This window comes from Nylanderia fulva, unplaced genomic scaffold, assembly GCF_048542155.1.
Source record: "Nylanderia fulva isolate GAGA-0341 unplaced genomic scaffold, ASM4854215v1 Scaffold12, whole genome shotgun sequence".
NCBI classification, from domain to species: domain Eukaryota; kingdom Metazoa; phylum Arthropoda; class Insecta; order Hymenoptera; family Formicidae; genus Nylanderia; species Nylanderia fulva.
The window spans coordinates 3,466,690-3,492,524 of record NW_028189409.1 but is presented as its reverse complement, the minus strand read 5'-3'; the positions used below and the strand labels follow the sequence as shown (position 1 = coordinate 3,492,524).

Here is a 25,835-nt window from a genome sequence, read left to right as displayed (position 1 = left end):
AATTAACTCGAACCTGATTATCCATAATATCGCTTTGCGGCGCGTTCATGAACTCCATCATCTGAGACCAGAAGGTGGTGGTAGCCGGTGTAGTGGTGCTGGTGGTGCTCGTCGTAGTCGGGATAGTGGTGATTCTTTCGGTAGTCGTGGTGGTGGTGGTGGTGGTAGAAGTACTGGTGGTTGACGGGGTGAACGTGGTCAGGATAGTCGACAGGGTCGTGGCCGCGCTGGTGGTCAGATTAGGCAATATCGAGCTGGTGGTCGACGGGGTCGTCGTGGACGGAGTCGTCCAAGTGCTTGTGGACGGGCTGGCCGGACTGGAGGAGAACGCGTCCGCGACAGATCTCGCCGTAGTCGTCATTACGCGGCCCAGAGCTGCCACGGTCGCGCTGGTCGTGATGGTCGGCGCGATGGTCGTCGACCTCGTGGAGGTCATGAGAGGAGCCTCCCGTAATTGCGCCATGTCACGCGGCTCGGTACCCAATATCGCCCCGGCGTTTCGCATCGAGTGCTGCTTGATGCTCTCTGCAAGTGTCGGGGCGCGGTTATTGACATGTCGTCGAGAAGCGCTTTTGAATCGTCAAAGCAATCGAGTCCGCAAATAGATCGCTTACCAAGAATCCCCGCCTGAACCTGGCCTAGTTTTTTATGATACTGAGTGATCTCCTTGAGACTCTCCAGAACCAGAGTGCGTATCCATACGCAGAGATTCGTCGCGACCACGTGCATCAGACCGAAGCGAGCGATGACTTTGAAACGATGAATGTTCAACTGTGAACAGAAATATAATATCATACGCGATACAGTTTGCTTTTAACAACATTTTTTTATTTATCTGTATTCGTTTGCTATTGCCCAGACAGCACCAAGTCCAAAATTGGCGCATCAGATATCATTAAGAAATCCTTAAGACAGCTTTAAGAAATCTTATATGATATAATATAATATTATATATCATAAGATTTCTTAAAGCTGTCTTAAAGATTCTATAAGATATATATACATCCAAAAAACATCTTAAAGATATCTTAAAGATATGCTCCGATTTTGGATTTGGTGTTGTCTGGGTTATTTCGAATTGCATATACGTACTCGGGAATTCATGAAGATGAAGTACATTTGCATAAAGGTAAAGATCATTTGCAACACCGGGTTGACGCCTTGTAATATCTGATAGCAAGGTGATGTAGGTGGCACCTCGAAGAATGCGCCAAATTCCAAACCGTTGTATACCATAGTACCCAGTCCGAAAGCTGATTACGACGTGATTAGTTTAATTATTTCGTTGTTATTCTCATCGTTTTTTAGAAGCAATTTCTAGTATCATCAAACATTTCTCTCACCTATTGCGCCGATTCTCAGGAAGAAACTTCCATGGCTATGATCGTTTTGCGTAGTTTTTCGTTTTCGCAAGACTCGCGTGGCTACGCCAGCTTCAACATCGGTTGCATCCTATGAAAACGATATTTATTAAGATATACTTAATTGTAAAAATCTAATTTTAGACTCGAAAATTGATTTTACATCGACAGAGAAATATGCTTAAAGCTAGAAATATGGCGTATTACATGAAAATAATTGAGTTTAAAAATTATTTTTAAAGTTGATTATAAACTGATTTTATTTGTTTATACGATAAAGAGAAATTATGCCTTTGCGTTCGAAATATTATAGACATAAAATACGATTGATAGCAATGGTTGACCTGATTACGTCAGCGTCAAGAGTATCCGCATTACTTAAGTGTTACACGTGCTAATTTTAAAATACGTTTCATGGGTAACATGCCATTGAAACATAGCCGTGAAACTTGCTCGAGAAACGAAATTAACCTGTTGCGGTGAGTCACGTTTCTGTTGAATATTTAAAATTTATTTTGATTATCTTTAAATAAACTGGCTATAAATAATTTTACAACTTTTTTCAGTAGATTTTATCGCAAGAAACGATAAATTGTTTAAAAAATCTCTCGAAGAATTTTTAAAAACTATAGAAAAACTGTTAAATAAATAATATGTATAATAAATCGATTACTAAAGGATGCAGCGATATTTTGATAAGTATCTAACATTGATCATTAATTGAAATTATGTTGAGTAATTAATTGACTTGGCTGATTTGTTGCTAATATTTTCAGAATAGCAAATATTTTTTTTTTTCGAAAAACCTGTGTTTCCTTTGGTTTGGTCTTCGGTTGCTTTTGATCTTTTTCTTTCTTGTCTTTCTTCTTAGTCTTGTCCTTAGCTTCCTTAGAGGTCCAGCCAGTTTTAGGTGGCCTTGGTGGCGGTGGCGGTGTATCACTTCCTCTTGCACAGCAGGCGCTCTCTTGCAAGAGGAAGCAGAAGACGTACAATAGGAACAGGATACTCATGCCGTATAGATACGTGAAGAATCCCTCGTAATAGTAGAGCGGTAGTTTGTGCGTCACCACTTCGCTTATCACGTAAGTGATGCACACGACTACGAGCAGTTTCGCGTAGATGAAGCTCATGATGATAAAGAGCGACGTTCTGAAATGAAAAGTTTGTCCGTAAACTTTTGTTGTACTTGGAATAAAATGATGGGTATCATCTCGTAATAATATGACAATAAACGTCAAATTGTCATTCAGTCCGTGTGTGATAACATTAGAAATCAGTTGCATTAATAGATAATTGAATTGTTTTGTCGGATTTGTTGGATCTAAACAATAATCTCACCCTTTCTTTTGAACAATTTGCACCCTGCTACTTCGTCGTGGCAGTATATCATTATTGCTTGTTTTACTATCGACGAACGGTACTACTTCGACTTCCATGATGTTGGTTGCAAAACAAATTTGCACGCGACGAAATAACTTTTAATTATTTGCTTTTATTAATGAACGTTTTACTTTCTTTGCGCAGCAACTTCTGCTTTCATATATTCTGCACAGTTTAAAATATTTTTTCAATTAATGTGTTACTATGTATATTTAACTATTTATCAATTTATTAATTGCCTGTAAGAGCACTAAACGTTTTACATGTCGTCTATACCGTGTCCTACTTCGATTAATAACGAGCGTCGACTGTTGCGCTCGTGATTGCACAAGTCGATTCACACGAGCGTGCTATTTCTGTTTTTGCTTTTCAACTATGATGACGTTTCGCCTCATCGAATTTTCATTGTTATCACCGAATATAACCGGGTGTCCTCGATATTCTATTTAGCTTACACATAACACACACCTATAAATTTAATTTTTATTATTAATTAAAGATACTTTATATATAATCAAAGAATCATTTATGAAAATACAAACACACGAGCATTCAAATATCACGCATTTATTTTATTAGATTTATATTAGCGATTATTATGTCAAAGAAAAATTACACGTCACTTAATCGTATTATAATGCATTTTCTTAGAAATTGACACGCACAATTTAATTGAAGCCACTTGACATACTTGAATTATTGATTAATCAAAATATGTAAATAAATTTATATATAATGATTTTTTGAATATCAATTTAATTCTAGTTATATATATTTTTTATAATATACCAGAATTAAATTAATATTAAAAAAAATGATAAATATTTCAGAAAATATTCCACGAATTAATGAAATAGCAATGAATTTAGGGATTGTTGTGCACCGCTCGATCTCGGAAACGGAAGATTACTCTGAACGCAACAACGGGGTCGATCTTCAATAACAGTTGACCTGGTGCATTCGCTTTTAATCGACGAGCATGACTGCCGCTCGAACATCTCGGACGTACTTATCCGCGCGCCTCATCCTCGTTACGCTCTTTTTCTCGCTTAAAGGTTAGGCAGCGCAATCGATACTCTATATATAATGCCGGTCGCAAACCCGGCGCCGCGCGATCTCACCAAGAATCAATCGCGCGGGAAATGAGGCTCTTCCACGGGAAAACGAGGCCGCGCGCACGCAAGAGGGATCGGATTCGCTCCGCTTCGCGAGATGCAACGACGCCCGCGCGACACATGTATGCGTTACGTCTACGTCGAGAAGGGTTTAACCGCCCTTTGTCACCGTGGCATTTCAGGGGGTTGGGGCGCAGACTTTATTATGTGTCCCGTACGGAGTCTGTGTGTTGTCGTACTCACACTCGCGTCAGGGATTTTTTCTCTCCTCCGGATGTGCGAGACAAGCGGGATGCGCGTTCGAGCAGAGGTGGCGATATTTTCCGTCTCTTCACGAGAGAGAACGTGGATCGCTATTTTATTTAAAACTGTTGCTTCTAAAGTTTCACTCTCTCGTGTTATAATTTATTTTATAATATCAAAGAATCGCCCAGGATATTGCGTTAATTATAGATGATTCAGTTAATTGACGGGTGATTTTATTCATAGAATATGACGAGGAGGATCGTCATTTATCTTATCAATTTTTATTACTGTATATTTTTTTTTTATAATTAATATATGAATTAAAATTGTGAATTTGTTAAAGAAAAATTAAATACACATTTATAAAATTAATCGACGAATTTGTAAAAAGAAAGTTTAATGATTTCGGTACGTCTTTTATATATTGCTGGCTGATCTTATCGACGCGCGAATTTATATTAAGCAAGCGAACGTATTAATTACACTGCGCGAATTGATGTTAATTAGCTGAGGAGCCGTCTAACTAAGCCGTTCCTAATTGAATTGATCGGGCAGACCTCACGACTATTGTTCACCACAATTGGGCTGGTGCGTTTCAATGACAATGGATGAGTTTCTCGCGCTGGGTATTGCACAGTATCTCAATCTATTCGATTCATTACGCGGACTCTTGATACCGAGTCGAACCGTAAAACGGCAGGAGTTCAGGAAATTATCTGACCTACAAATTCAGGAAATTTCACGATACTTCTACCTGTTTGAAATTATACAAAAGCAATATAAAAAATTATTATTATTATTATTATTATATAGAACTTTTTTATCTTTACATCTCTTAGTTTTCCATGCGACTATATAGATTTTATCGGGAATAAATTAGCAGACAGCTGCTCTAAAGAGCGGCAAAACTATCGAGGCAAAGTGGCCGCAATTTTTTTCTTCCTATACGGGAAAGAAACGACGCATTTTGCACAATCAGCCTCTTTCCAGTCGCGAACAAGGAGCGTTGCGAGTAAATGGTAACAGTAGCGCGGACGTGGAATCGTGGAACGGTCCAGACTGGTCGATATCTCGAAGTACCTACTTTCGGTGCTCCTCCCTGTTTCCTCGCCCTCTTATGGGCTTAACCTCGTCTCATCCGTTTTCAAGACTCCGTCATTTCTCAAATCCTTTCAACCGGAACTTTACTCGAGGATTAAACTGTCCGCGTATATTCGAATCGAGCTTAAAAGTCACCCTCGTTTAAATCGCTGTCATCGAATACTATAATACTATATGTTGTACCTATATTGGGTATTACTGTATCGATTATATGCATCGAAAAAAGCTATTCCAGCAATTTAAATACGCAATTTACCTCAATACGTAATACATTTTATTTCCATATTTTACACGTAACCTTTGTACGTTTAACCTCGATAGTTAGATCTTTAGTCATTTACATTCTTTACTTTGCCTGTGCCGGCACACGAGAGAAACCTAGCAGTAATTTTATGATTGGCGATAACCGGATTTGCATCGATTCTTCTTGATTGCCACGGACTGTTTGATCGGTTGACTTATTTTCGCACCGAAAAAAATCAATCTCGAACAATCTTAGTTAATCATGATTGTTTAACGAATTTTTTTAATCGTTAAATTAAATTACAAATAAATTTAATTAAAATTAAATTACAATTTAATTTTTTTTTAATCTTTCGCAAAAATTAGTTAATTATATTATACTTAATTATATAGTTAATTAAATTATAATCCGTCTTAGCATTTGACATTTTTGAATTAGAAATTTGGGCGAAACCGCTGTTGCGATACGGTGCACTATATTTCTCGCAAAACCTTGATTAATCGCCGGACTTTGGATAAATTTTGGAATTGCTTTGCGCTTACAACAACACGGTCGGAAATCTCAATTTCTGAGTTAATTAAATTTAGGTAGAATTACACCCGCGCGCGAGAGATTTGTGGCGGCACTGTGTTTTGTGGCGGATGCAACGCGTAGACTGCTGATGGCATTGGCTCGAGACCGTGTTAATGCAATTGCGACTGCGGCTGTGTAATCCGAGATACCTATTGCTTCGTCGCGAGATGCACATATGGCATATGGCTACACTTGTCGTCGAATCGATATTTAGTCAATTGAAAAGTAGCGCGCGAACTGTCCGATTTATCCGCGGACTCTGTACTAGTTTTTTATATCAAGTCGTCCGTGAAGCCATCACCTACGTCACCTTGGAGCTTTGTATATGGATTTCAAATAGTAGTTAGTAAAAATAATTTTTCAATCATTTTTAAAAATCGAAATCGCGGATTTCCATTTCGTTTTATCTTTTTTTTTTTTTTTTTTAAACGATATTAATTCACCGAAGGTTAATTAATTGCTATTCGTCGCGCGTGTACATACATATTATGCACGCTCGTTTATAGACGTGATATAAGCGTCACGTATCCAAGCCGTGCACGGGTTAACGAACTTACATCGTAAATAGAAATGCAAGCCAAACTCGACTATCTCGTTTCCATTTCGAGCCCCTGTTACTATTTTCTCGCAAGCCGGATGTTCTTTGGGAGCAGACTACGGCGGTAATGTGTGACCGACGCTTTCTAGCCTTCTGTAATTATTCGGAAACAGAGGTCCAGCCTTCGCATGTTAATTTAATACAAATTGGTATGAATATTTGATTTGTGAAGGCTGTATACATATAGAAATTGTTTATTATGCGCTGCGAAAAATTACTTTCGCGGTTTTGACATTTTTTAATTTAATATCATGTTATTCTTTGTGGAAAATCGTAAATCGTAACGTTATGCAAATCTTCTGCATAGTTAATTTTATTTAATCTCATAGAGCTGTGACTGTGTACGATTCGTTGCCTTTCACGCTTCGGATACGAATGTTTTCGTTGTAGACAGACGCATCGATGTTTCTTCATTCGTAAAGTTATAATATTTGTGCTATTACACATGCGCAACCGGAAATTAATATTGCGTACCACACACGAAATAGCTCGGAAATTGTAAATATCGTGTTTTAAGCATCTAAATTAAATGCGATAAAAATTATTAGTTTCTTCATAAATATTAGATAGTTTCGGTATATTTATATAATACGATAAAAAATTAAATTTTAATTTAATCGATACTGTGCTACGATTCCCAACACTTTAAAACGTAAAATAAAATTTTTATTTAAATTACTCTCGAATTAATTAACTCTTATTATGCTTTGGTCGATTAGAATCAGCGTTGCGCGTAAGTCACGCCAGTTCTAGGGCTGTAAATTCGCAAACACGTAATTAACGTGTTGTTAAATAATTATACTCTCTTAACGTGTACGTTACCATCGGCCTAAATAATGCTTATACTTGACCTAGATTTCATTCCTGCATAGAAAAACATCCAGAGTTCGTAATTATGTATCAGCGAAATTATTCGAAATAAAATAACAGTATGGATCAAAAAAGTCTTTGCAATCTACATGTCTTCTTGAGATAATTTCATAAAAAAATATAATATATTGCTACAAAAAATATTTTATTTAATATATTATTCGAAAAAAAAAAATTCTGTTAAAACAAAGAACGTTTTGAACGGTGCGAATATTTGTTCGATCAATTATGCGTATAGAATGCAAACATATATATATGGGGCGAGAGTCTTAAATTCAAAGAGAGAGAGAGAGAGAGAGAGAGATCGTTTTATTCATTCATCCCAACAATGCGCGCCTTACTTTTTCGCTGGCGTCGATCGCACGTTCTTCAGCTCCATCTCTTTGTTCGCGGCATTGTTCTTCTCGGCGTTGTCCTGTGCATTCGGCGGCGAGTTTTGCGGATTCAGGGGTCTGGTGACCGGAAGGGTCGCCGTGTTGTCGCCCGCGGCGGCTGCCTCTACCTCCACGGTAGCGACCTTACAGTCACCACCGCCCACCATCGTGGATTTCGTCTCGTTTCACAAGCTCCTGACGATTGTCAAAAAGACACTCAGCGATCTCGTAACAAATCGATCTAACTCCCCCGCGTACTCAAGTGCCCCCTACGAGGTGGTGGTCGTGCGTTTCGGAGCTTACTGGTACCTACGTCGCCATTTTGGTGCACGCCTCGGTACAAATTGGGTTTATAGGAATTACCGTTCTGCTCGGAATCGGATTAATTAATCGCGAAAAAAAATCATTTCCACGGTGGTAATATACAGATCAATTTCAAGAGTCGGGAATAAATCTGTTACGTTCTATCGTTCTTCGGTTATATTCCGCTTCGCCGGAAGCGCCTGCGCTTTGACTCTCCACCAATTTTTTTTTGAATCGTTAAAACCCCTCTCTCCCTCGTAATTGCGTATTACGTAATATGATTCAGTAATATATTAAAATCTGATACGCTGATACATACTTGAAACATTTCGTTCAAACCGAGAACGAGAACAATTATCTCTGCGTTCATCTATTTTTAAATAATAAATCACTTGTTTACTCCTCGCGAGCGAGAAAGGGGATTCTTCCGTAGAGCGAATTCCAATTCGAAGAATCGAGCGAGGAAAGAACGGAGGAAGAAAATATTCAGTATCGGGGTACCAAGAGGCGATTGACCGGAAGAGAAGTTAAACAAAGGCAAACCAAGAGAGAGAGAGAGAGACAGAGATACGCAATATTCGTAAAGTCTCTGATCCCGCGTACTCGGTCGAACGAGCTAATGGAAAATCCCGTGCACACACGAGCGCGCGCGGTTGAATCTCTCCCAGGATCGGGCACTGATACGCTCCGTTGACCGACGACCACCACTTTGTTTAGCGTCGCGACGCACTCGCGACGACAGATGATGGAAGAGACTCACCTGCGAGAGGCGGTTGGTTGAAGGGCCTCGCGGTGACTGCGCCCCGGCTTCGGCGGAAAAGGGTGTGAAGCGTGGACGCGGAGAGATGAAGAGACGGAGGGTGGGAACGGATGCGGCGGCGCCGGCGAAGGGTGGACCAAAAGGGTTCAAAGGAGACGACGAGAGAGCTGGCCGGCGGCGCGCCGGAGCGAGCCGAGAGAGCGAACGAAGGGCTTAAATTCGTGAGCGCGGCTGCTGCCGAGGAGCAAAGCGGGACCGCGTTGCAATCAGTCGGGCTGTGTTATCGGAGCGCCACGAGAATGGGGGTAGAATCACGATCGCCGCCCCCAGCATCCCGGAGACTGAGGCTGGCCGGGAGATCTCTTCCCGGGCAGCGGCAGCTTCTCGCACAAGCGCACTGCGAGTGCTTTTGGTCTATATAGAGCCGCGGGGGTGTTCTTCCCTTTCTATCTCTTCCTCTTTCCAACTCACTCCAGCTTCTCTCGCTCTTTCCTCTTTCCCTCACCTCCAAGAGATGATGTCCCCTGTCCTCCTCGTATCAACTTATGGTACGCGAGACTCCCGCGTCTTGCTTGCATTTTTTTTCTTCTTCTTCTTCCACTTCTTCCTCGTGACGTCGACCACTTCTCGAAATTCCCCTTTAAGGGCGTGGAGAATCGCGACAAAGCAATCGCGGATGTTTAACGATACACAGCCTTCTTCCGCGACGTTTTTCTTCCAGACGAAGAAATAGCTCTCGTTGAAGGGAACGAAATAGTTTTCGTCGAGAGGCTCTTCTCTCTGTTATTTTTTTCTGTATAATTTTTTCTCGTAACATCGACAAATCGCACGACCATGTTTTCGTCGTTAGTTGAGTTTCCGTCATGCGTAAAAATGAGGACACTTCCATTTCTTTGATTACTCTAGTAGGCTAATTTCATCTGCATAGATAGCTGGCGCAGCATTTTTCCCATATATTCTTGTTCTAAACCTCATCTTCAATTCTCCTTTATGATTCTTTTTTCGCTCGGGTGCCTCAGAATACCACTTCTCTTTCAGAAAATCTCGTATGAATTTTTCTTAGGTGCAAAATCGTTTCTTTCTTCATATTTCTTTTCAAGAAATAGAGCTTTAAAAAGCTGCACTGCCATTCTCAATAAATCCGTCTGCGATTCAGAAATCTTTTATATTGCCTAATTAATTTTCCACGTGGACATTTAAATGCACGCACAATCAGTTGAAATGTTGTATAGATCTTCAAGTTCATTATTCATATATTTCGGCTACAATTTTTTTCAACGAATCTTTTTGCCAACTTCTGTCGATTAGAACTGTTTAGAAAGAAGTTCTCTCTTTCTCTCTGTAAAGAAATTCCCACCTGTCGTGAATTTTTTATATAGACACGTCCCGCCGTCTTTTTCGCGACTCATTTTCATTGATGCGCCCGTTGCCCTAGATATGTTCTCAATGATATCTTATTTGCACAAAGCAGACATCAAACGCACTTCAATTTACATGTATGAACATTAAAAATTGCTCCTAGAATTTTCCGATTTGAATTTCGTCTCGGACAGAGCAAAATATATTTTAACATACACAATAGACCTTTTCTCTGCTCGCACATAAATCAAGTACGTTTAGAATTTATCGAGAGATTACATACGCAAAAGAAGATATGTAATTCTATAAAATGTGACGAATTAAAAAATCTTCACGATTAATTGTTGATCGCCAGTGATTGGGTAGCTAACAGATTGTCGATATGACAGGACAACTTTCATGTTTCTATTCTTAATTAATGTAATTACTGAATAAGAACAACACACTTGAAAAGGACCACAATGTGGGTCGAAACGTAGTGTGTACTTATTTTCAATAAATGAATAGCCAGTTTTTGGTCGAATTTAAATTGCATCTTATTATTTGTGACGAATTAAACCTGACGAGATTCTTTATTCGCGCACGATTCAAACGTCGTTTCCTAGTATTTACATTCAAGGAAGAACCTGTCATCCAGCCGAATTCTACCTGGATAAAGAGACGAATTTTCGCAAAGTCGAAGAGACTCGAAGCCGAGTATTCGGCTCAGCTATCGTCTATCTCACGGGAAGATGTCGAGAGGGGTGGGCGCGGTGGGTAGTGCGAAGGGGGTGGCTACAGAGGGGTAGGTGCCGAGGAGGAGAGGGAGGGCAAAATGCTCCGTGGTTCTGCGACCCACTGACCCGCTCGATAACGCTTCCACCGAGGTCACTGACCTTCCTCACGCGCGAAATTCGCGTCCGTATGACTCTCTCTCTCTCGCACGTATTTCTCGCGAAGTCAAAGATCGTCTGCGACGAGAGTGTCTTGATTGCCGATAACTTTGACATGTCGGATCTGATGAATGACCGAAGAGGGAAAAGCGCGCGCTAGACGCTGGAAGACGGTGATTGTCAATCTGGAATGCCGGAATTGGTTTTCGATCGGCCGAGGATTCGGCGGAATTTATTGCGCGGCCGCGTTACGCTGCGTCGATTGATGGAGATGAGAAGTCGTAATGAAAAAAAGAGATCAGATCGCCGGTTCTTTGCGAATGCGTGTGCAGAGGAAAAATTGCAGCGCACATTCGTGGGAAGATCCGCGAATTTTTTTTCTACTGTATTTTCCAGATAATTTCTGCAATATTATAATATAATATTTGGAGCATAAACTCTAGCTCGCGATTTTCAATGATTGAATATTGAATATTCAGTATTGAGATTGTTGATTTCTATTCGAGAACGAAACCCGAAACACGTTACGAAACATTCTTAAGTTACACTCTACGAATTGACACGTACTGCACGTGTTTGGGAAGAGTTTATTTAAAAGCATATATTGCGTTGCACTTTCGTAATATTAGTTAGCGCAAATTTAACACTATTTGACAGCTAAATGACGAGACTTGGCGATGGTCCATTTTCAATTCCGGGTTCCATGTCGCAATTTTCTTCCTACAGATATTGAATATTTATTGAAGATATGGATGCTAAAGATTGTGAAAGCACTTTGAGATTAATTTCTAAATAAATTTGTCATTAAATATGATTCATCAAGATTTACCAACTTTTTAAAGACATGTAAATGTAACGAGATTAAGCATTTTCTTTTTGTCTTTAAATATTGTATCGTAATTATAAAAGTTGATCCAGTTATCTTTTTAAAACATGTGTCTTTAATATCTTCTGTTCATCTTTATTATTTTATTAAACAATGTATCCTCATTTTAGTTTACTCAGATTATTATTCATTATTCTTTTGTGCAAATTGGTTAAGATGGCAAGAAAGCATAAAAGAACGAAGTGAATGGGAAACATATCTGTAAGAATCTCGTGATATTAATTATCCTAATAAAGGTGAGATAAAACCTATAGAAAAAAATTAAGCGAGAAATGTCGGTGCTAATCTGATTTATACAATTAAATCGAGCACAACAGCTTTCGCGTTCGCAGTATTTTTCTGCGTGCTGTAATATTGCGTTTCAAGGATTGCGACAGGCGAGACACTCACGCACAGCAGTATTGATTTCGAGACGCGCTGGCAGTGCTGCCACGATTTCGCGTCCCTAGAACTAAATTCTGAGTGAGAGATCACAAAAAACGATAATAAAATATACGATAATAAAAATTTATTCTAAAAATAAAAAATGAATTTTTATGTTTAGAATAGAATCAAATAGGACCTTACATACTGATCATCTTCTCTACAAGACTTTCACTTGATTCTTTAAACTTCTTTGTAATCGGCAAATTATATTATTCTTAAAAAATTGTAAAATATGCATTGCCAAATTCATTTATATCATAAATTCATGTGTGCATTATATGTGTGTATGAGTTTTTATATAATTATTTATTATATTATTATTATTTCTTATTTTTGTTATTTTAGGTACATTTTATTTTATATTTTTTATATTATTATCAAGTGTATATTTATTTAATTATATTTATCAAATAAAATCGAATTTATAGATATTTTGTGCATATTTGATCTTTTTATTAATTAATTTTTCTCTCTCAGATTTGCTGTTGGTTAAATTTATTTATGTGGTTTTATGTCCTATTTAAAGGGTACTCGAAAACGACTTTCCTCTTTAAAAAGCGAATATTAATGAATAGCTGTGCACTGGTTGAGCGTAAATTGCTGCGTCAAGTTCTCACAGTTTACGACACGTTCGATGATCTCGATTAAAAAATTGTCTATAATGTGACATGAATTTTACGCCACAGAGAGAAGATGATCGCAATAGATCTTCGTGTTCATTGAGCTAATTAATTTTTAGCTTATTAAAATATGTATAAAGTTAGATATTTTTTCGAGTAGGTATTTTTACGCGCATTTTTATACTCTGTAGTTAATATTAACTTTATCTCTTATTTTTTATTAAATATATTATATATTTTAAATAGTTATTAAACGATTAATGATACTTTTCTGTTTTTAATTACGTAATAGATCGATATATTGGTTAAATATATAAACTTGAAACGCATAAATATACAGCGCTATTATAAGCTACTTGCTTGCTAAAAGTCAGAGCTGACGTCTGTAAGGTATCCGTGTATCGTAAAACGTGTAACTGCTTTACTGTAAGTATCTCTAAAGCTATTTTAAATCGTTCGAAGGGTTCCAGAGACTCTTTAATGATAAGCAATGTACTTGAGGCACGCTATCCGAGTTCCACGTGGTGTAGTGATTTTCGGATTAACACGTGATCCGAATGTTCATACTTAAATTGATAAAGTACAAAAAACGCGCGCGCGAATCTTATAAGCATATATGCCAAGTATTTTTCAGAACAATTTATATTGACTATTGTCATATTATTACTATTACTGTAGATTAAGAATGCCACCTTTCCTGTTGAGAGAAATATAGTATTTTCCTGTAAGAATTGGTTAAATATTTCAAAATAGCTTCCGCAAGGTGGATATCACATCACCAATATTTGTGTATCTTTGCAGTCAAGGATCTTGAGAACGTGTATTTGTCAGAATGTATACTTACTTTGCATTCTTTGGCAGCATGCCAGTATTTGGACCGGAATACGTAGGAGTGAGGCAGAGGGGTGGGTTATTCGCATTCTGTGGAACTAAGGGCTGCCTCGCATGCGCTGGCGACGTGTGCGAACCATAGCCATCAGAGTTGAGCTGAAATCACCGTAACGAGAATGAATTTAAATTTTTCAGTAGAGAACTTTTACGCTTCAACGTATTTTTAAATTATTCGTCGTGTACAAATGTGCTATTACAATTTAATTCCGTCTTATGACATATACATCCTCTTAAACGGAATTATAGAATAGTATATCCTGTCTGACGAGAGAGAGAGAGAGAGAGAGAGAGAGAGAGAGAGAGAGAGAGATAATTGATAAGCAGCACTGCAAATAGAAATGAAATTTTAATCTCATCAATAATTAGTGAAACAAGACTGAAGAATGCAATATAAGTTTTCATTGAATACTCATTGATCTTCCGTGAAATTTTTTTTACTGTTTTAATCAATGACATTTTTATTGATTTAGAAAAGTAGGCGTTTGAAAAATTATCATATGCTCTTTCTATTTATTTTTTCATCTCTTTTTTTTCAATGACAATATCGATGAACTTATAGTTTTTTTACACAATTAAACTCTAATAAATAACGGTATTTTTAAAAAATTGTTGAATTGATTAAAAAAGCATTACATAAATATCTGGATGATGAGACAGCTCTATATCTTCTATGCACAATGTATTACGGCGCTATGTTTAATTTCTCACCTTAACAACGGTACCGATTAAAGAATCGGGCGGCATTTCCGGAGGTTCAGGTATCACGCCTGGATTCGTATGCGCCGGATAATCGTTGTGCAGATTAGCCTCCTTGACAGGAGTACCACCGTCGAGTCGTTCCATGTCTAAGCTGTCAGTTGGTGTCGGTTGTGAGAGCAAACGCTCTTTCATCTCATGTAGATAGGGACACCGTTGCATCTCTTCAGTGTCTTCCTTGTTGTCTTTCTGAGGATCTGAGGAAGGATGAGACAAGAATTAGAAATATGCGAAAGAATTGTACAATCAAATATACTTCGTTTCGTATATAAATTTTTACAAAAATTAAAATCTTCGTAAGAAATTAATCTATCAAGAAAGTTAAGTAACTCTATTCATCATTTTATGGGTGGCTATTTTCAAAAAGAAATATAATAAAATTCTATTTTTTTATAATTGTACGCATGTTTTAATTGAAATCTATGGAAAATTGATCGACAAAAAATCTAAGCAAAATGATTTAATAAAAGCACATATAACACCAAATAAATAATTATTTACAACATATTTTTGTAAATCGTTTCGTTGGATTTTATTGGATTTATTTGATTTTATTAAACGTGCGATCTCTTAAGTCTACAGCTTCTCAATTATCCGGAGAACTTTTACAGACTGTACTGATTTACGAATGTTAAAGTATTTTTGATGTTCAGGAAAATAAAAGAGAACAGAAAAGTTACGATTTCTAGAAATAAATAAGTCTCTTGAAGAATATTCGAAATTGAGCTGAATTTATTATAAAGTTTTATACAAATAAATTTATAAATATGCATTATTATCTTTTTATTTAAATTTTTAATAATTTTAATATATAAAATATGTATTTAAAAATTTGCGAAATATCGTTGATGTAATTGTATCTAGTTGATAGAGTAATATAATCGAATGAAACGAGAAACTTGTGGTGAATCATAGATATATTATTACATCGATTGTCATTATTAGGTCAGACAAATAAACTTCCTAAAACATATTTATTTTTTAATTCGTAAAGATTTATCATTTAAAAATGTTTATGATTATTAGTATCAAATTGTACGTGTAATATTTGTTTTTTTTTTTCAATTGCATTTGCAAATTTTTTAAGATTAAAATAATCTGATTCATGTTTGAAAAAAAAAAATTAAATTTTGCACATCACCTCGTCAAACTATTCCACCGAACTTACTTAATGCCACGGTACCCATGACGCACTTTAAACGCGCATTTAATACCCAAAGAGAAGACTCGCTGTCGCGTAAGAATTCGATGAAAAACAGATCGAGCTCGGAACGATAGTGCAATCGCGATCGGGTCAAATCGGACTGTCTCAGGAGGAAGCCTCATCGTTGTTAACTAGCTCCTGGCTCTCTCTCTCCATAGTGGAGATCGCCAAACATGGAGCTGCGATTGGCGCGCTCTTCTGGTCACGTGCATACATTTCCACGTGGAAATGCTCTCCGAGAAACGCGACCGAACAGCGAGATGAGAAAATGAATGAGCACTTCGAAACGATGTCGCGATTCGGCGAAATATCGTTTCTAATTTTACTATAGATTATTTTTTAAAATCAAGTTAAATCTCTTAATTGCTTATTTACGTAATTTGCTCTCATACAGATTTAGTGCTTTATTATTATTTTTTAAGCATATTACTTATTCAATTTTGATTTTCAAATTTAGCTTCAGGCAAAATGGTAGTGCCCGAATTACTATCAAATTATTATCTTATTATTCCATTTGTAGCGAATCAATCTATTTTGATCGTACGAATGGATTTTCTGAAATGAGAAAGCGAATCACTTTATCTTCGAATTGCAATACTGCGCTGGAAGGGTGGCGGAAATTCGAAGACGGTTACTGACCTATCTTCTCTCATGGTTACAGTGTCTATCTTTGTAAGAACAAGACAAGCGGCACAAAATAGCTTCATGGAGATACGGAACAGTGATTTTACGGTGCGAATTATAGGGGAAATGACATTTATAAGCACATTTTTCGAGTGTCTGCACAATAAGAAATAAATATATCAGTCATATTTACAAATGAAAAATTTATATGTCAAACGAATAATTTTTTGATACTCTCTCCTTGCGATATTTCATTTTATATGAGTAAACATTACTATTCGTAACATAAAACTTTTCGCTCGCGCCGCTTTTGTGAATAATTACGTTACCAAAAATTAAGTCTGTCAGTTACAAGCCGAATTTTACATCGTACCTAATCCAAGTAATTTATCATAGTAATTTATTTATAAGACAAATGGGAACCGAAAATTCCAGCGAAAACTGACCTAACCGAACGCGAACTTAGACGACGCTGCGACGTCGCGATGCCCACTGAAAGCTCGCTCTCGTACAAGCTCCGTACTTCTCCCTCTCTGCCTATTTTCATCCATCATCGACCACATGAATACATATATTTAGACATCCGCGCTTTTGCTTTAATTATGATTCGCTTCAGACTCAATGTACCTTCTTCATTCGCGGTCCTTTCTCCCTTCGGAGAACAAAGAGCGCCCTCCTTTTCTCTCTCCCTTTCTCACTATTTCTCTCTCTCTTTTTCTCTTTGTACGTACACGTGAAAAGGTGTATGCACACGTGCACTGTCAACAAGCACGAAATTATTTTTGTCTTCGTCTCCAGGCGAAGTTCGTGCGAGAACGAGGACCGATTTTAATGACCCTTCATACTGTCACGAGCGACATGTTACACGTATCGATCGCCAAAACAGTGATAATGGTTTCGAGAATGCCTCGAAGGCAATTTTCTGTCATCGAATTCCAGTAACCTGAATATTGGTTGGGATAATTTCGAGATTATGCATTTATTTTTATTTCAATTGTTACTTATGACACAATTTATTCTTTGAATAAATAATTATAATCATAATAATTTTATATTATATAACATCGCGTTGTAAATTTTATATCGATATTATATATTATATTAACATTAAAGAAATTTTTTGAAAATGTTTCTAATAATATTTTTTTTTAGAATAGGTTTATTATTTCATTTCGTAGTTTGCGCACTTTATCATTAATTAGTAAGATTATTTTTTTACGGTTTTTTTATCTCGATCATTATGTCAGTGGTATATTTGATTGTAATAAAACTAAACAAAAATCTTCATATTTGATGTGGCACTGATCGATCGATCGAATATTCAAAATAAAATGTTTTCAACAATTTGTATTCTAAACATTATATTGAAATCTTTTTCTCAATACATAAAAATTATATTACGAAATGCAAAATTTGAAATAATAATCTTCCTTTACTTCCGCATTCATGTTATAATAAAATTTATATTACTTCCACAAGAAGTTAAATTCAAAAATAATTATTTGTATTTTACATAAATTGATATTTTCTATTAAGAAAATGTTGAACAATATATTAAAGTCTGAAAGTAAAATGAGCAGAAAGGAAGAGAATTGACAGAGAAAAAAAGGGTTTCAAATTTGAAGTCCTCTGATATGTCGAACGTTTAATCTGAAACGTAACGTCGAATCCGGCTTTGAGTTTTGTAACGAAGTAATAAGTTCCTTCTGTGTTGGCTAATTACTTTATCCTTGTGCTTTGGTACAAGAACGCTCTATAGGTTCTAATTCACTTGAAGCGTTTTTTTTATTTCGCCAGAGGTTAAAATAAAATCATCCGGTAGTCGTATAACTTTTAACACTAATTAGTAGATACACTTGGCACTTGACAAACTAAGAGTTTTATTTCGCGAATATCACGAGTTATGTCAGCAAAGCAACACGTCTCGAGCAGAACTGGCTCAACGAATGAGAATTACAAGAACGTTATAATCTCGCGGATTTAATAAAAAGATCCCAGAAATAAAAAAAATTAACGCAAATATATAACGAAGTTATCAGTAAAGTACAGAACTGTACATTTAAATTTACAATTTTTTAATTATTCATTCATAATTTATTACATAATTTTAATTTTAATTCTAAATATTTTAATATGACAATTCTTTTTAATATTGAAATTTTATTGATCACAACGTGATGATGGCCTATTAAATTAATGAAGCATATATTGACAAACCTAAAATATATTTCAATTCTCAGAAAGCTAAATATAATATAATCAAGAGACAATTGTCCATTATTATGCATTCTTCCTTATTCAGAGCAACAGAGAAAAAGTTCTAAAATTAATACAAAATACTCCAACACTATCCAAAAGTACAATTAACGCTAACGTACGAATTTAATGATCATAATAGGGATGAAAAGTGATGGCTGGATTACTGTTATGCAATGTTCCCACGATGCATTCAATTAAATTTATCCCGGCTTTTGATTGACTTGTTACATCAGCGAGATTCCACCGGTATGCGCGTACATTCGGACAATCTCGAAGCGCGTGTCGGCAATCGGCGCGAGCTTACATGTGCGAGTTGACGATGATAGAACACTCGCGGTGACTCGTGTACAGATAGCGAAAGATAGTCGGAATCACGCACATATACACACGCACACACACACACACATACATACATACATATGCATACATATATGCACGTAAATCGCGGAGGCGGTTATTGCTGGGGTGCACCCGCGCGCACGGGCGTCACAACAAACGGAAGCCGGAAGTGGCCGCGGATCGATTCTGGCCCCGGTCGGTCGTGGACCTCGAAAAAGCGGCAGCTCGCCGAGACGCTGCCGCGGCACGGCACGGCACCCCGACACGAAACACGGCCAGACTGCGTGGCGACCACCTGTGAGCTTCCTACCGACGCCGGCGTCGAGACGCCCACGTACTATCCATCGACCGATTCGCTATCACGCCGCTCCTCTGTGAGGGGATGCTTCTCGCAGCGTCGAGTTGGTCAATGACGCTCGATCTTTGACACAGTCGGTAATTTTTTACAACTTATTGGTATTTAAAAATATTTTTTTTTTATATTTTTTTTCCGTTTCAAACGGAGTTATCAATTTCACGTGTCGATTTTTGTTTTTATTTTTTTATATTTAATTACGTTAGAATTATGTCAGGATTTTCTAAGTATATCAGCGAAATTTTTTATTTTTATTTTCTATTTTTATTTAGTCATAATTTTGTGCATAAATACATTATATTGAAAAAGGCTGATTAGAATATTAAAGTAGAACGGTATTGTTTTTGTTTTCGAGATATATGAATAGAATACACAACATTTCCGAGAGAGAACAGCATGATTCTATGAAGCTCGACATTATCTCGATTGTAACTGCGCTGCATAGTAATCGCTGTTATTACGGTAATTACAACTGTTATTGCCCTTCCGCCTCTGACTTTACTATCTCGGAAATATTTGCGCCGGACTTGCTTTCTACTCGGCGCGTGTTCTACAATATTTTTTTCAATTAAACGCGTGTAACAATTTTATGCAAATATATTTAAGTGCTTCTAATTTTTTTATTATTTCCAAAAATCAACGAGATTGAAAGTAAAAAAATTCTTAATCTTTTTATTAAACTTATTTAACTAAAAATTATAATGTGTTATGCAATTAATACTATATTAGATTCCATTAATGATATTGTCTCTTTTTAATAAAATAAAATAATAAAACTTTCAAATTAGAATTTCTACACGAGCTGCGAGAATAATTACGTAAAAGTGATAGAAGAAAATTTTGTTGCCAATTTTCTATTTCTTACCTCCATCGTGGATCAGGTTGAGGGAAAGATTTCTAAATCCACTGTGCTCAACGTGTCGAAAAGTTTAATTAACCGAAATACGGTTTAGTCAACCGCGAACTGTTTCAATAGAATCGATATTTCTAAAAAAATATTATTTTTTATCAAAAAGACCGTCTACAATTTTTTTCTTCGCCAATATTAAATCCATACAGTTCGTAATTATATATATATATATATATATATATATTGTTTGCTATTATTTTTCGATATAATAAATAAAACAATGATTTTTAACTCTTTTCACACACACAGTTATCACACTACGCGGCTTCCTGTCGACGATTAATTCGATAGTGCTTCGAACGCGTTTCACTTCGCGCGTTTATAATCGAATGCAGCTGCTGCATCGAGGCACTCGCGTCGCGTTTCGTGTCCCGCGCGCGAATAATTCTGACTCTATGATGGTCGCGCGAATACCCCGCGGGATCCTTTCTCTTTTCGAATCGCGGCTCGTCGACGGTGGATATTCTTGGAGATATTCTTGGTTTACTCGAGGCGAGTAACTTGATAACGTACGCGAAAGTTAGCGTCATGCTAAGCTCATTTTTGCTTTTAATTTAAGCACAGTTGGTATCTCTATCTATCTTATATATATATATATATATATATATATATATATATATATAAAAGAAATGCGAATAATATATATGATTTTTCGATTATTTTCTTAGAATTAGTTGGAGCCGATTTTAATATTTTATTTCTGATATAATATGTTTTTTCTTCTGACTTTTACAAAGTATCTTTTCGTTGAATGATTTGTTTGTCACCCATTGAATCTCTTTGAAGTTTAACACATTGACCAATCCTTTCCGGTCTGGCATATCAAAAGAAGGATTACCTTGTGCGGACATCGTGGGGCGGGAAGATACATAAGAACTTTTTCTTAGATCTTTTACACATACTCTGTCACTCATCGCTACTTCAAAGAAGTCCACTTGATGACAGACATATCCTCCTTGCCTTCTATCTACCATGATTTCTCTTTCGTTTTCTGAGCCCTCGCTATTTCAACTTTATCTAAAGAAACATATTTCTTCGACAGAGCAATGCTTTGTTTCGATTGATAGTTTTTTGATTGAATATTTTACGTACGTACTCTATTTCATTATTGGTGCTTGATCATGTTTCGACGAATTCATCGACATTCGCGTGATTCAAAGACAGAGAAGTAATTATATTCGGCAAGGTTGACCATGCTCTTGTTTCTTTTCATTGTCAGTCATGAAACTATAATTCAATGCTAAGATCTGGCGAACGTGGCGACGTAATACATGTATGTGCGTATATAGAACTCAAACAGTCCTCTCATTTTTATTCGCCTTGACTCGATTTTTGGATCGTTGTAATATAAATACAGGCTGGTCGATAAGTTCAAGGTTCGCGGCATGGCCGAACAGAAGCCTCGCACATTTGTCAGCTCGCTAAACGCTCCCCTTTCACGTATAATTTAAAACGCGCCGCACGTTTTTCTCGTTTACGCAAGATTACATGATGCAGGGAAGCGCAAGAACAATTTTTTTCAAAACGTACATTACTTATGCTTACTTTCTAATTCAGATAAAAAATCAAATAATATTTTCTCAAGTCTTTTTAGTTTGAAAACAATTTTTAATAATTTAAATTGTATTAATGAATTTTTTATATATTTTTTAGTTAATTAATTATAATTTTATATATTTTTATATATTTAATTAATTTTTATATATAAAATTAAATTATATTATTATGTTTTTCTTATATACATATATTTATATCGCATACATATTTATATATATATATGACGTACATTTTTTTCCCTACCTTTAAAGTTTATTTTTGTAGCCCTTTACCTTGTCTTTATATATATCGCGTTTTATGATGACTTGCATTGTTGCAATAACTTTCGTGAAATCTCTCGGCTATTGTAAAAAATGCACCCCATTTTATAAGAACTATAATAATTGCATGCGTTTACACGCAACAAACTTAAGGATCGATATTGCTTGCATGAAATTGTTTTGCTACAAAGTTATTGACCGAGAAACTAGCGTAAAAAATAAATATTGTATTGTCGATTCAGATCAAAAGCCAAGCCATAAATTCTGTAATTGGCAATGATCATCTGAATCACATCGCAAAATAATATCTCTCGTCAATTTAATTAATTATTTCTCTCGCGTTTATTTCTTTATTTCGGTAAGGAGGTATAGGAGTTTATGAAATTAAATCTCAAATATGAGATATTTCATATTTAAAATCTTGGTGGTAAACCAAGAATAATATGTGACTGAGAAGAAACATCCGCGTATGGCTCTTAGACCTTTCCTATTTGTATTTAATATTTAATTAATCATTCTTAATTTTATATCTGAATATTATAAGTTTGCAACTTAAATCGTGTCGCACTATTCCGTCGCAATTTAAATGAAGTTTATGAAGTATATGGAAATTTGAATCGTGTTAAAAAAAAAAAGAAAAAAAAACCAACACGTTAAAATTTTCTCCCACTGCTATTATAATTTAATCAGCTTTTAATAAAATCAACTTCAAATTTAACAACTTTGTGTAATCGCCTGTCTGTTATGAATGTCCAATATCGCGTAACGCGTTAACTAACATCAACATATTTCACATACTTGCTGCGCGCCACGATCGATTATCACTTTAATTAAATCTCACCATTCTTCGCGCGCGACTCGCAAACAAAAACAAAAGCCGACAAATTAGACTAATCTGACCGGAAGTCAGCATGCGAAACATGCACGTGACACAAACATCCCCGTCGATGGTCGCGCGCGCAACACGTAAATTGTTGAGAGAACGTACTTGCTCACAGCAATAACACAAGGAGTAAAAAATTCACTACAAGCACCCGTGGGCAGCCCACATGGGTAGACATACTCACGCGCCCATTAATCGAGGAAGCGGGTTCGTGCCATGGGCAAGTCCTGTCCCTGACCTCCCAATCGGAGGAAGGGGTTCGTCCTAAAGCAAAGAACTGTCTCCTCCTCGCCTAGGAAAGGCTCCCTCTTGCAAGCGGATTCTCTTCTTCAATCAGATCTCACAGACGGCAATGAATCTTCCAACTAAACAACGTGGCGTCGATCGCTCTAGCCTCGAAGCAACGTGCTGGTATAGGCTAGCGCAGGGCGGATGTAAACAAGGAGAGATCCCTGAGCTTGCGCCCTGCCCGGAAGCGGCCGGTCGCAAGCTCTCTCTCTTTCTCGTCCCGTCCTTCTTGGCGACTTCTTCGTCTTCCGCCACCCTCCTTTTCACCCCCGTGAGATCGCTCGCAAGCCCCGATTCCGCGTGTGCGTGCACGACGTAACTCGATCTCGCCGCGCGATGCCGGCCGGCTCCAGGCTCTCACTCCCTTAGAACTCCCTGTGACGTTGCGCGGTCGCCCATGGCGGTGTAATGGCGACGCTCAGTTGGTTATGGGGGTCGCCGCGCGCGCGAAGCCACCCCCATGCAATGTGGAAAGGCGATCAATACCCACAGCTCCCGCGATTCCCGCTTTTCCACCCCCGTGGACGGTTCCTCTGTCCCCTACGTATATAGGTATATATATATATATATACTATACGTCGGTGGGCAACACTGACGCTTCCCCGGCTAGATGGTAGTGGTGCGATGATGTTCGTTGTTGCGTCGAAACTGCCTCGCTCCACGTACGATGGAACGGAGGCTTCAGGGTTATTGCAGGTGAAATGGTAGGGTTAATTCGCCCGCGGTCTTTGTCCTCTCTCGCCATCGACGAGCTCGAGGCGTGCGCTTTTGGAAACTTGCGAAATTATTTATAGGCGCCTTCGAAGAGGAGAGATTTTGCGGCAAACATTTATTTTCCACATTCTTCACATTGCAATAAGATGATTAAAATGTTTTCAATAACAATACATTGTACGAGCCTATTAGATACATTGAATATACCATAATAAAATATTAATTGTAATATATAATATTTGATATTATTTTTTTATATGTATTAATTAGAAGAAAATGTTTTATATATGTTTTTATTTAAATTTTTGATCGTCTTTCGGTATTCCGAGAAGCTTAAGCCAATTGAAAAACCAGTCTGGTATATTGATTTTATATATTACGACTTAAACCCCCCGAGCTGTGTGTAACGATGACTGCGGGGTTGTATTGCGAGGTTTGACGACTAAAACTGTGCACCCTCTTTTGAATGCTCGGAACCTGGCAACGCCGACGAGGGGTAGATTTAGCCGGTAATTACGAATATTCTCCCTACGATTCATCGGACAGTCTGGTCTATAGGAGACATCGCGCTGCTTCAATAATGGCATATAATACAAGATATTGTTACTTCTTTGTCCGCGCGTGAACGAGTGAGGACTTTCACGAAACATGAATATTCGCCCCTTATTCTCTTTTGTTCTGCGACAGAATCCGATCGAGAGGATCGCAGCGATGTTATAACGAGGTTAATTTGCAAGCGAAAGTAGGGTAAACTTTTTACACAATATTTACCTCCTGGAATCGACTGACAGGCTATTTTTATTATTACAATATAATTAAAGTCGTTAGCTGAAGCGCTCCGATTTTTCCTTCCGTTAGTTATTGTGTATTCTCGAAGAAGGAATATACACAAATATCAAATCTTCTGTCAAGATATAATTTTTTTTTCATCTTTTCATCATGTATGAGTACAACTGTGCATTTTTAATACATTATACTGTAACAATTTTTTATAGTATTATTTATTACATAGTATTATTATTATAGCTGTTGGGCATTGAACATTTTTTCCTGTTATATATATATATTTTATATTTTAAAAGATTTTCACATGCAAAGACCCTTTGTATTTTTTCGGGCAGAAAAAAGTTCCGACACATTTTTTAACGTTTCAAATTGCTTTGGGTATCCGTTTATTGACAGAGGCGTTAATCACTTAGCTGCGAGAAAGAAATCTTAATATACCATTCTTCTATCATCAGCACGAACTAACAAATGCTGTCAATTAGCGTAGCTTTTCTCGTTTATTTATGTAGCTGTCACTCCTTTATTTTCATCGCAAATTAATTATACGTACGCAACAAGTAAATGGCAATTCTATTTTCTACCGGATGCCCTTATAAACGTCGACGCGCGTTCCAGATCTCCGTTATATTTTTCATGCAGAGGAGGCGAACTGATCACGTGGGATGCCTGCGGAAACCGAGAACAAGTAATAAACCCACGCAGAGCGGCAACCTGCGGGCAAACATCGGACATTACAAGGGTCGTTTCGTTCGCACGCTCTCTTATGCAACGATCCTCTCACGTGCCGCGATAAAAACGTCCGCGGTGCATCCAGTTCTCGCGAACTCGACTCACGCTTTGGCTTTTTGTAGCTCTCGTCGTAAATTCATTCACTTTTACATTCATATTTTAATTAATTTTGAAATTAATTAAAATATTAAT

The 25,835-nt window shown here is 37.1% G+C and overlaps 1 protein-coding gene across 8 annotated transcripts in view; it reads right to left on the bottom strand.

Annotated features, from left to right (window-relative positions):
• Positions 1-23,839, bottom strand: part of OtopLa (proton channel otopetrin-like a) — a 30,070-nt gene extending 6,231 nt beyond the window's left edge. Inside the window, exons 1-8 of one of the 8 annotated variants that reach the window (XM_029317990.2) lie at positions 23,311-23,839; positions 14,688-14,932; positions 13,933-14,075; positions 2,168-2,510; positions 1,344-1,452; positions 1,093-1,253; positions 615-771; positions 14-525 (exon numbers count right to left, since the gene is read on the bottom strand). In XM_029317990.2, coding sequence (XP_029173823.1) covers positions 14-525; positions 615-771; positions 1,093-1,253; positions 1,344-1,452; positions 2,168-2,510; positions 13,933-14,075; positions 14,688-14,897 — 1,635 coding nt within the window. In that variant the 5' untranslated portion in view covers positions 14,898-14,932; positions 23,311-23,839. Of the gene's footprint in view, positions 1-13; positions 526-614; positions 772-1,092; positions 1,254-1,343; positions 1,453-2,167; positions 2,511-2,699; positions 3,521-7,829; positions 8,058-8,925; positions 9,630-13,932; positions 14,076-14,687; positions 14,933-15,876; positions 16,097-16,578; positions 16,810-18,986; positions 19,413-23,310 lie in introns of those variants that run through there. The other 7 variants (XM_029317996.2, XM_029317992.2, XM_029317989.2 and 4 more) reach the window with 7 other exon arrangements.
• Positions 23,840-25,835: the final 1,996 nt, after the last annotated feature.